Source organism: Scyliorhinus torazame, chromosome 4 (genome assembly GCF_047496885.1).
Source record: "Scyliorhinus torazame isolate Kashiwa2021f chromosome 4, sScyTor2.1, whole genome shotgun sequence".
NCBI lineage: Eukaryota > Metazoa > Chordata > Chondrichthyes > Carcharhiniformes > Scyliorhinidae > Scyliorhinus > Scyliorhinus torazame.
This window is the reverse complement of record NC_092710.1, coordinates 44,993,597-45,007,620: the sequence shown is the minus strand read 5'-3', so window position 1 is coordinate 45,007,620 and position 14,024 is coordinate 44,993,597. Positions and strand designations below refer to the sequence as shown.

Sequence of the window (14,024 nt, the reverse complement as noted above, 5' to 3'; positions counted from 1 at the left end):
GGGGAAACATCCTCTCAGAATCTCCCCTCACACTGAGATTCTGTCCTCTGCTCCCAGACTCTCCCACACGGGGAAACATCCTCGCAGAATCTCCCCTCACTCTGAGATTCTGTCCTCTGCTCCCAGACTCTCCCATACGGGGAAACATCCTCTCAGAATCTCCACTCACTCTGAGATTCTGTCCTCTGGGCCCAGACTCTCCCACACGGGGAAACATCCTCTCAGAATCTCTCCTCACTCTGATATTCTGCCCTCTGCTCCCAGACTCTCCCACATGGGGAAACATCCTCTCAGAATTTCCCCTCACTCTGAGATTCTGTCCTCTGCTCCCAGACTCTCCCACACGGGGAAACATCCTCTCAGAATCTCCCCTCACTCTGAGATTCTGCCCTCTGCTCCCAGACTCTCGCACACGGGCATACATCCTCTCAGAATCTCCCCTCACTCTGCGATTCTGCCCTCTGCTCCCAGACTCTCCCACACGGGGAAACATCCTCTCAGAATCTCCCCTTACTCTGAGATTCTGTCCCCTCGGCCCAGACTCTCCCACACGGGGAAACATCCTCTCAGAATCTCCCCTCACTCTGAGATTCTGCCCTCTGCTCCCAGACTCTCGCACACGGGCATACATCCTCTCAGAATCTCCCCTCACTCTGAGATTCTGCCCTCTGCTCCCAGACTCTCCCACACGGGGAAACATCCTCTCAGAATCTCCCCTCACTCTGCGATTCTACCCTCTGCTCCCAGACTCTCCCACACGGGGAAACATCCTCTCAGAATCTCCCCTCACTCTGAGATTCTGCCCTCTGCTCCCAAACTCTCCCACACGGGGAAACATCCTCTCAGAATCTCCCCACACTCTGAGATTCTGTCCTCTGCTGCCAGACTCTCCCACACGGGGAAACATCCTCTCAGAATCTCCCCTCACTCTGAGATTCTGCCCTCTGCTCCCAGACTCTTCCACACGGGGAAACATCCTCTCAGAATCTCCCCCCACTCTGAGATTCTGTCCTCTGGGCCCAGACTCTCCCACACGGGGAAACATCCTCTCAGAATCTCCCCTCACTCTGAGATTCTGCCCTCTGCTCCCAGACTCTCCCAGACGGGGAAACATCCTCTCAGAATCTCCCCTCACTCTGAGATTCTGCCCTCTGCTCCCAGACTCTCACACATGGGGAAACATCGTCTCAGAATCTCCCCTCACTCTGAGATTCTGTCCTATGGGCCCAGACTCTCACACACGGGGAAACATCCTCTCAGAATCTCCCCTCACTCTGAGATTCTGTTCTCTGGGCCTAGACTCTCCCACACGGGGAAACATCCTCTCAGAATCTCCCCTACTCTGAGATTCTGTCCCCTGGGCCCAGACTCTCCCACACGGGGAAACATCCTCTCAGAATCTCCCCTCACTCTGAGATTCTGCCCTCTGCTCCCAGACTCTCCCACACGTGGAAACATCCTCTCAGAATCTCCCCTCACTCTGAGATTCTGTCCTCTGCACCCAGACTCTCCCACATGGGGAAACATCCTCTCAGAATCTCCCCTCACTCTGTGATTCTGTCCTCTGGGCCCAGACTCTCACACACGGGGAAACATCCTCTCAGAATCTCCCCTCACTCTGAGATTCTGCCCTCTGGGCCTAGACTCTCCCACACGGGGAAACATCCTCTCAGAATCTCCCCTCACTCTGAGATTCTGCCCTCTGGGCCCAGACTCTCCCACACGGGGAAACATCCTCTCAGAATCTCCCCTCACTCTAAGATTCTGCCCTCTGGGCCCAGACTCTCCCACACAGGGAAACATCCTCTCAGAATCTCCCCTCACTCTGAGATTCTGTCCTCTAATCCCAGACTCTCCCACACGGGGAAACATCCTCTCAGAATCTCCCCTCACTCTGAGATTCTGTCCTCTGCTCCCAGACTCTCCCACACGGGGAAACATCAAAGAATAAAGAACAAAGAAATGTACAGCTCAGGAACAGGCCCTTCGGCCCTCCAAGCCCGTGCCGACCATACTGCCCGACTAAACTACAATCTTCTACACTTCCTGGGTCCGTATCCCTCTATTCCCATCCTATTCATATATTTGTCAAGATGCCCCTTAAATGTCCCTATCGTCCCTACTTCCACTACCTCCTCCGGTAGCGAGTTCCAGGCACCCACTACCCTCTGCGTAAAAAACTTGCCTCGTACATCTACTCTAAACCTTGCCCCTCTCACCTTGAACCTATGCCCCCTAGTAATTGACTCCTCTACCCTGGGGAAAAGCCTCTGACTATCCACTCTGTCTATGCCCCTCATAATTTTGTATACCTCTATCAGGTCTCCCCTCAACCTCCTTCGTTCCAGTGAGAACAAACCGAGTTTATTCAACCGCTCCTCATAGCTAATGCCCTCCATACCAGGCAACATTCTGGTAAATCTCTTCTGCACCCTCTCTAAAGCCTCCACATCCTTCTGGTAGTGTGGCGACCAGAATTGAACACTATACTCCAAGTGTGGCCTAACTAAGGTTCTATACAGCTGCAACATGACTTGCCAATTCTTATACTCAATGCCCCAGCCAATGAAGGCAAGCATGCCGTATGCCTTCTTGACTACCTTCTCCACCTGTGTTGCCCCTTTCAATGACCTGTGGACCTGTACTCCTAGATCTCTTTGACTTTCAATACTCTTGAGGGTTCTACCATTCACTGTATATTCCCTACCTGCATTAGACCTTCCAAAATGCATTACCTCACATTTGTCCGGATTAAACTCCATCTGCCATCTCTCCGCCCAAGTCTCCAAACAATCTAAATCCTGTTGTATCCTCCGACAGTCCTCATCGCTATCCGCAATTCCACCAACCTTTGTGTCGTCTGCAAACTTACTAATCAGATCAGTTACATTTTCCTCCAAATCATTTATATATACTACAAAGAGCAAAGGTCCCAGCACTGATCCCTGTGGAGCACCACTGGTCACAGCCCTCCAATGAGAAAAGCATCCTTCCATTGCTACTCTCTGCCTTCTCTGGCCTAGCCAGTTCTGTATCCACCTTGCCAGCTCACCCCTGATCCCGTGTGACTTCACCTTTTGTACTAGTCTACCATGAGGGACCTTGTCAAAGGCCTTACTGAAGTCCATATAGACAACATCCACTGCCCTACCTGCATCAATCATCTTAGTGACCTCCTCGAAAATCTCTATCAAGTTAGTGAGACACGACCTCCCCTTCACAAAACCGTGCTGCCTCTCACTAATACGTCCATTTGCTTCCAAATGGGAGTAGATCCTGTCTCGAAGAATTCTCTCCAGTAATTTCCCTACCACTGAAGTAAGGCTCACCAGCCTGTAGTTCCCGGGATTATCCTTGCTACCCTTCTTAAACAGAGGAACAACATTGGCTATTCTCCAGTCCTCCGGGACATCCCCTGAAGACAGCGAGGATCCAAAGATTTCTGTCAAGGCCTCAGCAATTTCCCCTCCAGCCTCCTTCAGTATTCTGGGGTAGATCCAATCAGGCCCTGGGGACTTATCTACCTTAATATTTTTTAAGACACCCAACACCTCGTCTTTTTGGATCTCAATGTGAACCAGGCTATCTACACCCCCTTCTCCAGACTCAACATCTACCAATTTCTTCTCTTTGGTGAATACTGATGCAAAGTATTCATTTAGTACCTCGCCCATTTCCTCTGGCTCCACACATAGATTCCCTTGCCTATCCTTCAGTGGGCCAACCCTTTCTCTGGCTACCATCTTGCTTTTTATGTACGTGTAAAAAGCCTTGGGATTTTCCTTAACCCTATTTGCCAATGACTTCTCGTGAAATTTTTAAATTTTTTTTTTGAATATTTAAAAAAAAAAATTCAAAGTTACTGTTAACTATCTGTTTCCTAGCACTAGATTTCTAGTAGAAATGTGAAAGCTAAATACAGTACTCTCCGATCTCTGGCTTAGATATCCTCTAAATTATAATTAAGTAATTATGTTTAATTAGTTACCAATGCTCAATTTTTTTTAATTTAGTGTAGAATCCCAACCAGCCACTCAGGCCACAGCTTTTCTGTGATGTCACTTCAGTTTTCCCCCGACACACACAATTTGAAAAAGGTACAAAAGTAAAAATGAGTAAAAAATCACTTACTTACCTTCTTAGTGTTAATAATAAAATATGGTACTTACCACAGACCAATGGGTTTTATTATAGGTTAGAGGAGGAGGGCGGGTGGGAGACACTACACGTGTAGTGTCTCGGGTTTCCTCTCCACCAGAATTTATTGGTGAGGGTCTTCCCAGACGTCCGCGGGTCGAACTTCCTGTTCCCGCCTTAAATACTAAAATATTTTTTAAAAACAGAAAAGAGGGACCGAAAACGGGACCAGGTAAATGTTTTTAAAGGACAGACTTACCTCCCAGCAATCACTTCCGCACTGCCCCGCTGAAATTGACTCACCAGCTGTTCTCCCGCCGAAATCGACTGGCCTGCCACTGCAAAGACAAGTGTTTTTAAAGGAGAGACTTACCTCCCAGCAGCCACTTCCGCACTGCTCCCGCTGAAACTGACTCACCAGCTGTTCTCACTCCGAAATCGACTGGCCTGCCCCTGCAAAGACAAGTGCTTTTAAAGGACATCCTCTCAGAATCTCCCCTCACTCTGAGATTCTGCCCTCTGGGCCCAGACTCTCCCACACGGGGAAACATCCTCTCAGAATCTCCCCTCACTCTGAGATTCTGTCCTCTGGGCCCAGACTCTCCCACACGGGGAAACATCCTCTCAGAATCTCCCCTCACTCTGAGATTCTGCCCTCTGGGCCCAGACTCTCCCACACGGGGAAACATCCTCTCAGATCCCCTCACTCTGAGATTCTGTCCTCTGGGCCCAGACTCTCCCACACGGGGAAACATCCTCTCAGAATCTCCCCTCACTCTGAGATTCTGTCCTCTGGGCCCAGACTCTCCCACACGGGGAAACATCCTCTCAGAATCTCCCCTCACTCTGAAATTCTGCCCTCTGGGCCCAGACTCTCCCACACGGGGAAACATCCTCTCAGAATCTCCCCTCACTCTGAGATTCTGTTCTCTGGGCCCAGACTCTCCCACACGGGGAAACATCCTCTCAGAATCTCCCCTCACTCTGAGATTCTGCCCTCTGCTCCCAGACTCTCCCACACGGGGAAACATCCTCTCAGAATCTCGCCTCACTCTGAGATTCTGTTCTCTGGGCCCAGACTCTCCCACACGGGGAAACATCCTCTCAGAATCTCCCCTCACTCTGAGATTCTGCCCTCTGCTCCCAGACTCTCCCACACGGGGAAACATCCTCTCAGAATCTCCCCTCACTCTGAGATTCTGCCCTCTGGGCCCAGACTCTCCCACAGGGGGAAACATCCTTTCAGAATCTCCCCTCACTCTGAGATTCTGCCCTCTGGGCCCAGACTCTCCCACACGGGGAAACATCCTCTCAGAATCTCCCCTCACTCTGAGATTCTGTCCTCTGGGCCCAGACTCTCCCACACGGGGAAACATCCTCTCAGAATCTCCCCTCACTCTGAGATTCTGTCCTCTGGGCCCAGACTCTCCCACACGGGGAAACATCCTCTCAGAATCTCCCCTCACTCTGAAATTCTGCCCTCTGGGCCCAGACTCTCCCACACGGGGAAACATCCTCTCAGAATCTCCCCTCACTCTGAGATTCTGTTCTCTGGGCCCAGACTCTCCCACACGGGGAAACATCCTCTCAGAATCTCCCCTCACTCTGAGATTCTGCCCTCTGCTCCCAGACTCTCCCACACGGGGAAACATCCTCTCAGAATCTCGCCTCACTCTGAGATTCTGTTCTCTGGGCCCAGACTCTCCCACACGGGGAAACATCCTCTCAGAATCTCCCCTCACTCTGAGATTCTGCCCTCTGCTCCCAGACTCTCCCACACGGGGAAACATCCTCTCAGAATCTCCCCTCACTCTGAGATTCTGCCCTCTGGGCCCAGACTCTCCCACAGGGGGAAACATCCTTTCAGAATCTCCCCTCACTCTGAGATTCTGCCCTCTGGGCCCAGACTCTCCCACACGGGGAAACATCCTCTCAGAATCTCCCCTCACTCTGAGATTCTGTCCTCTGCTCCCAGACTCTCCCACACGGGGAAACATCCTCTCAGCATCTCCCCTCACTCTGAGATTCTGCCCTCTGGGCCCAGACTTTCCCACACGGGGAAACATCCTCTCAGCATCTCCCCTCACTCTGAGATTCTGCCCTCTCGGCCCAGACTCTCCCACAGGGGGAAACATCCTCTCAGAATCTCCCCTCACTCTGAGATTCTGTCCTCTGGGCCCAGACTCTCCCACACGGGGAAACATCCTCTCAGAATCTCCCCTCACTCTGAGATTCTGCCCTCTGCTCCCAGACTCTCCCACACAGGGAAACATCCTCTCAGAATCTCCCCTCACTCTGAGATTCTGTCCTCTGCTCCCAGACTCTCCCACACGGGGAAACATCCTCTCAGAATCTCCCCTCACTCTGAGATTCTGTCCTCTGCTCCCAGACTCTCCCACACGGGGAAACATCCTCTCAGAATCTCCCCTCACTCTGAGATTCTGTCCTCTGGTCCCAGACTCTCCCACACGGGGAAACATCCTCTCAGAATCTCCCCTCACTCTGAGATTCTGCCCTCTGGGCCCAGACTCTCCCACACGGGGAAACATCCTCTCAGAATCTCCCCTCACTCTGAGATTCTGCCCTCTGCTCCCAGACTCTCCCACACGGGGAAACATCCTCTCAGAATCTCCCCTCACTCTGAGATTCTGCCCTCTGGGCCCAGACTCTCCCACACGGGGAAACATCCTCTCAGAATCTCCCCTCACTCTGAGATTCTGCCCTCTGGGCCCAGACTCCCTCACACGGGGAAACATCCTCTCAGAATCTCCCCTCACTCTGAGATTCTGCCCTCTGGGCCCAGACTCTCCCACACGGGGAAACATCCTCTCAGAATCTCCCCAGACTCTGAGATTCTGCCCTCTGGGCCCAGACTCTCCCACAAGGGGAAACATCCTTTCAGAATCTCCCCTCACTCTGAGATTCTGTCCTGTGGGCCCAGACTCTCCCACACGGGGAAACATCCTCTCAGAATCTCCCCTCACTCTGAGATTCTGTCCTCTGCTCCCAGACTCTCCCACACGGGGAAACATCCTCTCAGAATCTCCCCACACTCTGAGATACTGCCCTCTGGGCCCAGACTCTCCCACAAGGGGAAACATACTCTCAGCATCTCCCCTCACTCTGATATTCTGTCCTCTAGTGCCAGACTCTCCCACACGGGGAAACATCCTCTCAGCATCGACCCTCACTCTGAGATTCTGTCCACTGCTCCCAGACTCTCCCACACGGGGAATCATCCTCTCAGAATCTCTCCTCACTCTGAGATTCTGCCCTCTGGGCCCAGACTCTCCCACAAGGGGAAACATCCTCTCAGCATCTCCCCTCACTCTGAGATTCTGTCCTCTAGTGCCAGACTCTCCCACACGGGGAAACATCCTCTCAGCATCGACCCTCACTCTGAGATTCTGTCCACTGCTCCCAGACTCTCCCACACGGGGAATCATCCTCTCAGAATCTCCCCTCACTCTGAGATTCTGTCCTCTGGGCCCAGACTCTCCCACACGGGGAAACATCCTCTCAGCATCTCCCCTCACTCTGAGATTCTGCCCCCTGCTCCCAGACGCTCCCACACGGGGAAACATCCTCTCAGAATCTCCCCTCACTCTGAGATTCTGTCCTCTGGGCCCAGACTCTCCCACACGGGGAAACATCCTCTCAGAATCACCCCTAACTCTGAGATTCTGCCCTCTGGGCCCAGACTCTCCCACACGGGGAAACATCCTCTCAGAATCTCCCCTCACTCTGAGATTCTGTCCTCTGGGCCCAGACTCTCACACACGGGGAAACATCCTCTCAGAATCTCTCCTCACTCTGAGACTCTGTCCTCTGCTCCCAGACTCTCCCACACGGGGAAACAACCTCTCAGAATCTCCCCTCACTCTGAGATTCTGCCCTCTGGGCCCAGACTCTCCCACACGGGGAAACATCCTCTCAGAATCTCCCCTCACTCTGAGATTCTGTCCTCTGGGCCCAGACTCTCCCACACGGGGAAACATCCTCTCAGAATCTCCCCTCACTCTGAGATTCTGCCCTCTGGGCCCAGACTCTCCCACACGGGGAAACATCCTCTCAGAATCTCCCCTCACTCTGAGATTCTGTCCTCTGCTCCCAGACTCTCCCACACGGGGAAACATCCTCTCAGAATCTCCCCTCACTCTGAGATTCTGCCCTCTGGGCCCAGACTCTCCCACACGGGGAAACATCCTCTCAGAATCTCCCTTCACTCTGAGATTCTGTCCTCTGGGCCCAGACTCTCCCACACGGGGAAACATCCTCTCAGAATCTCCCCTCACTCTGAGATTCTGCCCTCTGGGCCCAGACTCTCCCACACGGGGAAACATCCTCTCAGAATCTCCCCTCACTCTGAGATTCTGCCCTCTGGGCCCAGACTCTCCCACACGGGGAAACATCCTCTCAGCTTCGACCCTGTCAAACCCCCGGAGAATCCGGAATGTCTCAATAAGGTCGCCTCTCACTCTTCTAAACTCCCAGTGAGGACCGGCCCGGCCTGCTCCCCCTCTTATGAGAAAACCCTTCCCCACCCGGGGTCAACCCAGTGGACCTTCCCTGGACTGTCTCCAATGTCAGTCTATCTTTCGTTAGATACGGGGACCAGAACTGTTCACAGTATTCCAGGTGTGATCGAACTAGTGCCTTGTACAGTTTTAGGAAAACGTCCCTATTTTTATATTCCATTCCCTTTGAAATAAAGGTGAACATTCCATTTACCGTCCCTATGACCTATGAACTTGCCTGGTAGCTTTTTCTGATTTATACACGAGGACCCCCCCCCCCCCCTCCGGCCACCGGGCCGCAGCTTTCTGCAATCTCTCTCCATTTCAATAACACTCAGCTTCTTTATTCTCCCTACCAAAGTGCAGAGCTTCCCATCTTCCCACATTATATTCCATCATCCAAGTTTTTTCCCATTCCCCGAACCTGTCTATATCCTTCTGTAGACTCTGTATAATCCTCAGCGGTTACCTTCCCACCTATTCTTGTGTCGACCGCAAACTTGGCAATACCGCATTCTCTTCCCTCGTCCGAGTCATTAATATATGTTGTAAATAACTAATTGTGGCCCCAGCACAGATGCCTGCGGTACTCCACTATTTACAGGTTACAATCCTGAAGGTCTTCTTCTTCTCCCAGTCTCTGTCTTCTGTGCATTTGAGAGTGAGGTCTCCAAGTGCAGGACATTTGAGGTCAAGGTGTCAATGATTGACTGCTGATTGTGTCATTGCAGGTCAGCCCAAGGAGCCGTCAGTGTCAACAGTTCGATCGGCATGGGGGTTTATCGAGGGAGAGAACATTACCATACAATGCACCTGTCCACCGCTTTACACGGGGATTACTTTCCACTTGACGAAGGTGAATCAGCCCAGGTTCCAATTAACAATGGTGGCCTCGACGGCTGAAAACAAAGTCACCTTCATCATCCCCAATGGAACCATCAGCCAGAGTGGGTTCTACCTCTGCCTGTACCAACTCCAGCGACATGGCGTGACTTACAATTCGACTGCTTTCGGAATCACCATTAAAGTTCACGGTAAGCATTGTGATCTATTTTGCCCAGGACCGTGGCCTCGTCTCATCCCTCTTGCCTTCTGCTCTCTATCCAACGGCTGGTCAGCCCCACATTGCTAGATCTCAGCCTTGGGCAGAGCGAAGGGGGGGACGGCACGGGTAGCACAGTGGTTAGCACTGTTGCCTCACAGCGGCAGGGACACGGGTCCGATTCCCGGATTCAGTCACTGTCTGTGTGGAGTCTGCACGTTCTCCCCGTGTGTGCGTGGGTTTCCTCCGGGTGCTCCGGTTTCCCCCCACACTCCAAAGATGTGCAGGTCAGGGGGATTAGCCGTGATAAATTGCACCATCGTGTCCAGGGATGTGCAGGTTAGGTTAAAGATGAATAGGGCAAGGAAGTGGTCTTTTAGAGGGTTGGTGCCGACTCGATGGGCCGAATGGCCTCCTTCTGCACGGTAGTGATTCGATGAAACAACTCGGACTCAGAGTAGTGTCCTCGGCCCAAACCATCTTCAGCTGCTCCATCAATGACCTCCCTTCCAGCATTCCCTCCCTCCCTTCCATCATGAGGTCAGAGTGGGGGTGTTTGCGGATGACAGCACAATGTTCAGCATCATTCGCGACTCCTCAGATAATGAAGCAGTCCATGTCCAAATGCAGCAAGACCCGAACAACATCCAGGCTCGGGGCTGACAAGGGGCAAGTTACATTCACACCACACACGTGCCCGGCAATGACCATCTCCGACAAGAGAGGATCTAACCACTGCCCCTTGACATTCAATGGCATTACCATCGCTGAATCCCCCTCAATCCACATCCTGGGGGTAACCATTGATCAGAAACTGAACTGGGCCCAGCCACATTAATACTGTGGCTACCAGGGCAGGTCAGAGGCTGGGAATCCTGCGGAGAGTAACTCACCTCCTGACCCCCCCCAAAGCCTGTCCCCCATCGACAAGGCACAAGTCAGGAGTGTGAGGGAAACTCTCCACTTGCCTGGATGAGCGCAGCTCCAACAACACTCGAGAAGCTCGACACCATCCAGGACAAAGCAGCCCCGCTTGATCGCTCCCCTTCTAATTTAATGATAAACTGGGGTCTGGTCTGTCATCCTCTCACGAGCCAATTGTCTTGGTGAATTAGTTAATTGTTTCTGATAACACTCTGCCCACAGAGCGGGCGTACGGGCAGTCAGGCGGGAGCGTGGGCCCGCTGGTCTTCATGAAAACATTTTGAATTGGTCGGACAAAATTGGGTATAATTGTTTGTTTGTGCGCTTGTTCACTGGGGGCACTCCCACCCACCTAAGGCAGTGTACCCAGCCCTCATTATCCCAGCCCAAAGCTCACCTTCCCCCATCCCTCCAACCGTTCCTGATCTACCCAAATCTTCAATGCCCAACACCCTGGAATTCACCCTGTTGCAATCTCCATTGGCACCATCTCCTGGGGCCACACGCGGCGTACCTCCCGCTGGCACTGCCAGTCTGCTTGGGCAGGGCTTCTCCCCCCGTGCCAGGGAGCTGCGAAGCTCCCACCCACTGGGTGGGTAGCCGGCCCGGGATGAGTTAGGCGGCTGCAGGGAAGGCAGGTGAGGAGGAGTTTGACATGGCACATCCACAATCCCCCACAAACATCTCCCATCTTATCCAGTCCCCTAAATCTGCTGATGTCCACAGATAATTGTGCTGGGTTTCCTATTTTCCTGACCACAAAACTGGGCTTAATCCCGAGACGATTAGACGGAAAGGGAGTATCTCACGATGTGCCTTTCAAAATAATAAATTAATGGTCCTCTTGGCTTTCCTTCCCAGAGATTGCATCCATGCCCAGGATTTCCCTGGATCGCTGGACCGGTATATATTTAATCGGCGAAACACCCGTGATTTCCTGTGCAGGTTTGCATTTAAAGCCTGACGGGTTCTACCTGTACGAGACAACAGCCAATCCGGTCCTAATCGACGAGCTGAGTCTGAGAGCCTGGCGGGCGTCTTTCGCCTTGGACACCAAGAACAGGACTGGCGAGTTTCGATACATGTGCACCTATCGGGTTGCGGTGGCAAACCACTATGTGAATTCTACGGCCAGCTCCACGCTCAGAATCGTTGTGACTGGTGAGACCAACCGCGACGGTCAATTGGCTTTTTCTTTCTCACAATCGCTGGTCGACTGCGTGTTGCGTCCCACGAGCTGGGTCGAGACCAATAACCAACAGTGTTGAAGTAGGGAAAGTGTGAAACCCCAGTTACTCACTGGCAAAATTAAGCCGCCAGATATTAGTCTTTCAAACAGAAGATGTTTTACTGTACAAGAGTTAAGAAAGCAACCAGTGAATACAATCTATCCTCTACTATTTCCGTGAATTACCATGCATGTTATCATGGAATATAAGCGAGACATTTCACATAAAATTGCCCTGAGATTCAATGGCTTCACCATCGCTCAATCCCTACAATCCCCACAATCCCCCACAATCCCCCATAATCCCCACAACCCCCACAAACTCCCACAATCCCCCACAATCCCCACAATCCCCCACAACCCCCACAATCTCCACAATCTACAAGATGCACAGCAGCAACTCACCGAGGTTCCTCAGGCAGCACCTTCCAAACCCACGCCCACCTCCATCTAGAAGGACAAGAGCAGTAGATACCTGGGAACCCCCCCACCTGGAGGTTCCCCTCCGAGTCGCTCACCCCCCTGACTGGGAAATATATTGGTCGTTCCTTCACTGTCGCCGGGGCAACAGCCTGGAACTCCCTCCCTAACAGCACAGTGGGTGTAGCTACACCTCAGGGACTGCAGCGGTTCAAGAAGGCAGCTCACCCCCACCATCTTGTATCTTGTAGATGGGACACACGGCTGACACTGTGCGCCGGGGGGGGGGGGGGGGGGGGGGAGTGAACGTTTGTGGAAGGGGAGCGATCAAGCGGGGCTGCTTTGTCCTGGATGGTGTCGAGCTTCTCGAGTGTTGTTGGAGCTGCGCTCATCCAGGCAAGTGGAAAGTGTTCCCTCACACTCCTGCTTGTGCCTTGTCGATGGTGGACAGGCTTTGGGGGGGGTCAGGAGGTAAGTTCCTCTCCGCAGGATTCCCAGCCTCTGACCTGCCCTGGTAACCACAGTATTAATGTGGCTGGGCCCAGTTCAGTTTCTGATCAATGGTTACCCCCAGGATGTGGATTGTGGGGGATTCAGCGATGGGAACGCCGTTGAATGTCAAGGAGCGATGGTTAGATCCTCTCTCAGAGGAGATTTCTGGCTTTCAATTCGAATGACAGGTCAGGTGGGTTTGAAGCATTCACCAATCCTCAAAGCACAGATCTTGCCAGAACTGCTGAATTTTAGCATCATTTTCTGTTCATAGTGAAGCAGGATATCTTCACTCAGTGAGGCGCCAGTCTGATAGGCTGGCAAGGCGGCAAGCGGCAAATTCCCATCGTTCAGGTTCCCTTTACCGATTTGCTGCTTCTGCCTCCACAGGTGATCTGCCAAAGCCCCGGATATATTTGGAATCCGCCATAGGATCCTTCGCCCAGTACAGAAAAGTCACCTGTTCGATTGTCAGCCCCTTGGGGAGGCCAAAGTTCTACCTGTACAAGGCTGGGAGGCGGGTACATTTCAACTCGAGTACGGTGTACGGGTGGACGTCCTCCAGCAAGTTCTTGGTGTCCAACTTGAACAAGACAAACTCGGGCACTTACACGTGCCGCTATCAAGTGGAGGGTTCAGGCCGAGTCATTAACTCTCCGTGGAGCGAGCCGATGAAACTGGACATAGGCAAGTGTGAAAGTCCCCAGCGGTAATTCACGTTCGGCGGGATAGGGTAAACGCCAAGGTCCGAGTTAGCAGCAGGAGACAGGCCACTGAGTCCCTCGTGTGTACTATCCCATTCGATAAGATCATGTCTGATTTCATTGTCACCATAACCCGTGTCGATTATCACCCCCTCGCTAATCACAAATTTATCCAGGTCTGCCTTAAAAATACTCCGAGATCCTGCTCCCGATGCCTTTCGAGGACCGGCAGAGGGGAGGCAGTAATGTAGAGATATTGTTACTGGACTAGTAATTAAGACACCTCTGTCAATGCCCTGGGAACGCGGGTTCAAATGCCAGCTGAGCTGTTGGAGCAATTCAAATTTCGATAAAGATCTGGAATTAAAAGTCCAAACAATGACCATGAAACCATTGTCGATTGTCGTAAAATCCCGCCTGCTTCACAAACCTTCTTTTGAGAAGGCAATAGTTAGCAGGGCTGCCAAATGTGGGTCCAGAGTCATAGCAAGGTGGCTGATTCTGAAATGCCCTTGGGGAGAGTCAATACATGCTGTGTTCAGTCAGTGACTCCCACATCC

The 14,024-nt window shown here is 52.3% G+C and overlaps 1 protein-coding gene across 2 annotated transcripts in view; it reads left to right on the top strand.

The window, feature by feature from the left end:
* LOC140411593 (uncharacterized) overlaps positions 1–13,765 on the top strand; it is a 72,556-nt gene extending 58,791 nt beyond the window's left edge. For both annotated transcript variants that reach the window (XM_072500661.1, XM_072500660.1), the window contains 3 exons: positions 9,386–9,688; positions 11,482–11,781; positions 13,151–13,765. In XM_072500661.1, the coding sequence (XP_072356762.1) occupies positions 9,386–9,688; positions 11,482–11,781; positions 13,151–13,473 (926 nt within the window). In that variant the 3' untranslated portion in view covers positions 13,474–13,765. The remainder of the gene's footprint in view (positions 1–9,385; positions 9,689–11,481; positions 11,782–13,150) is intronic.
* Positions 13,766–14,024: the final 259 nt, after the last annotated feature.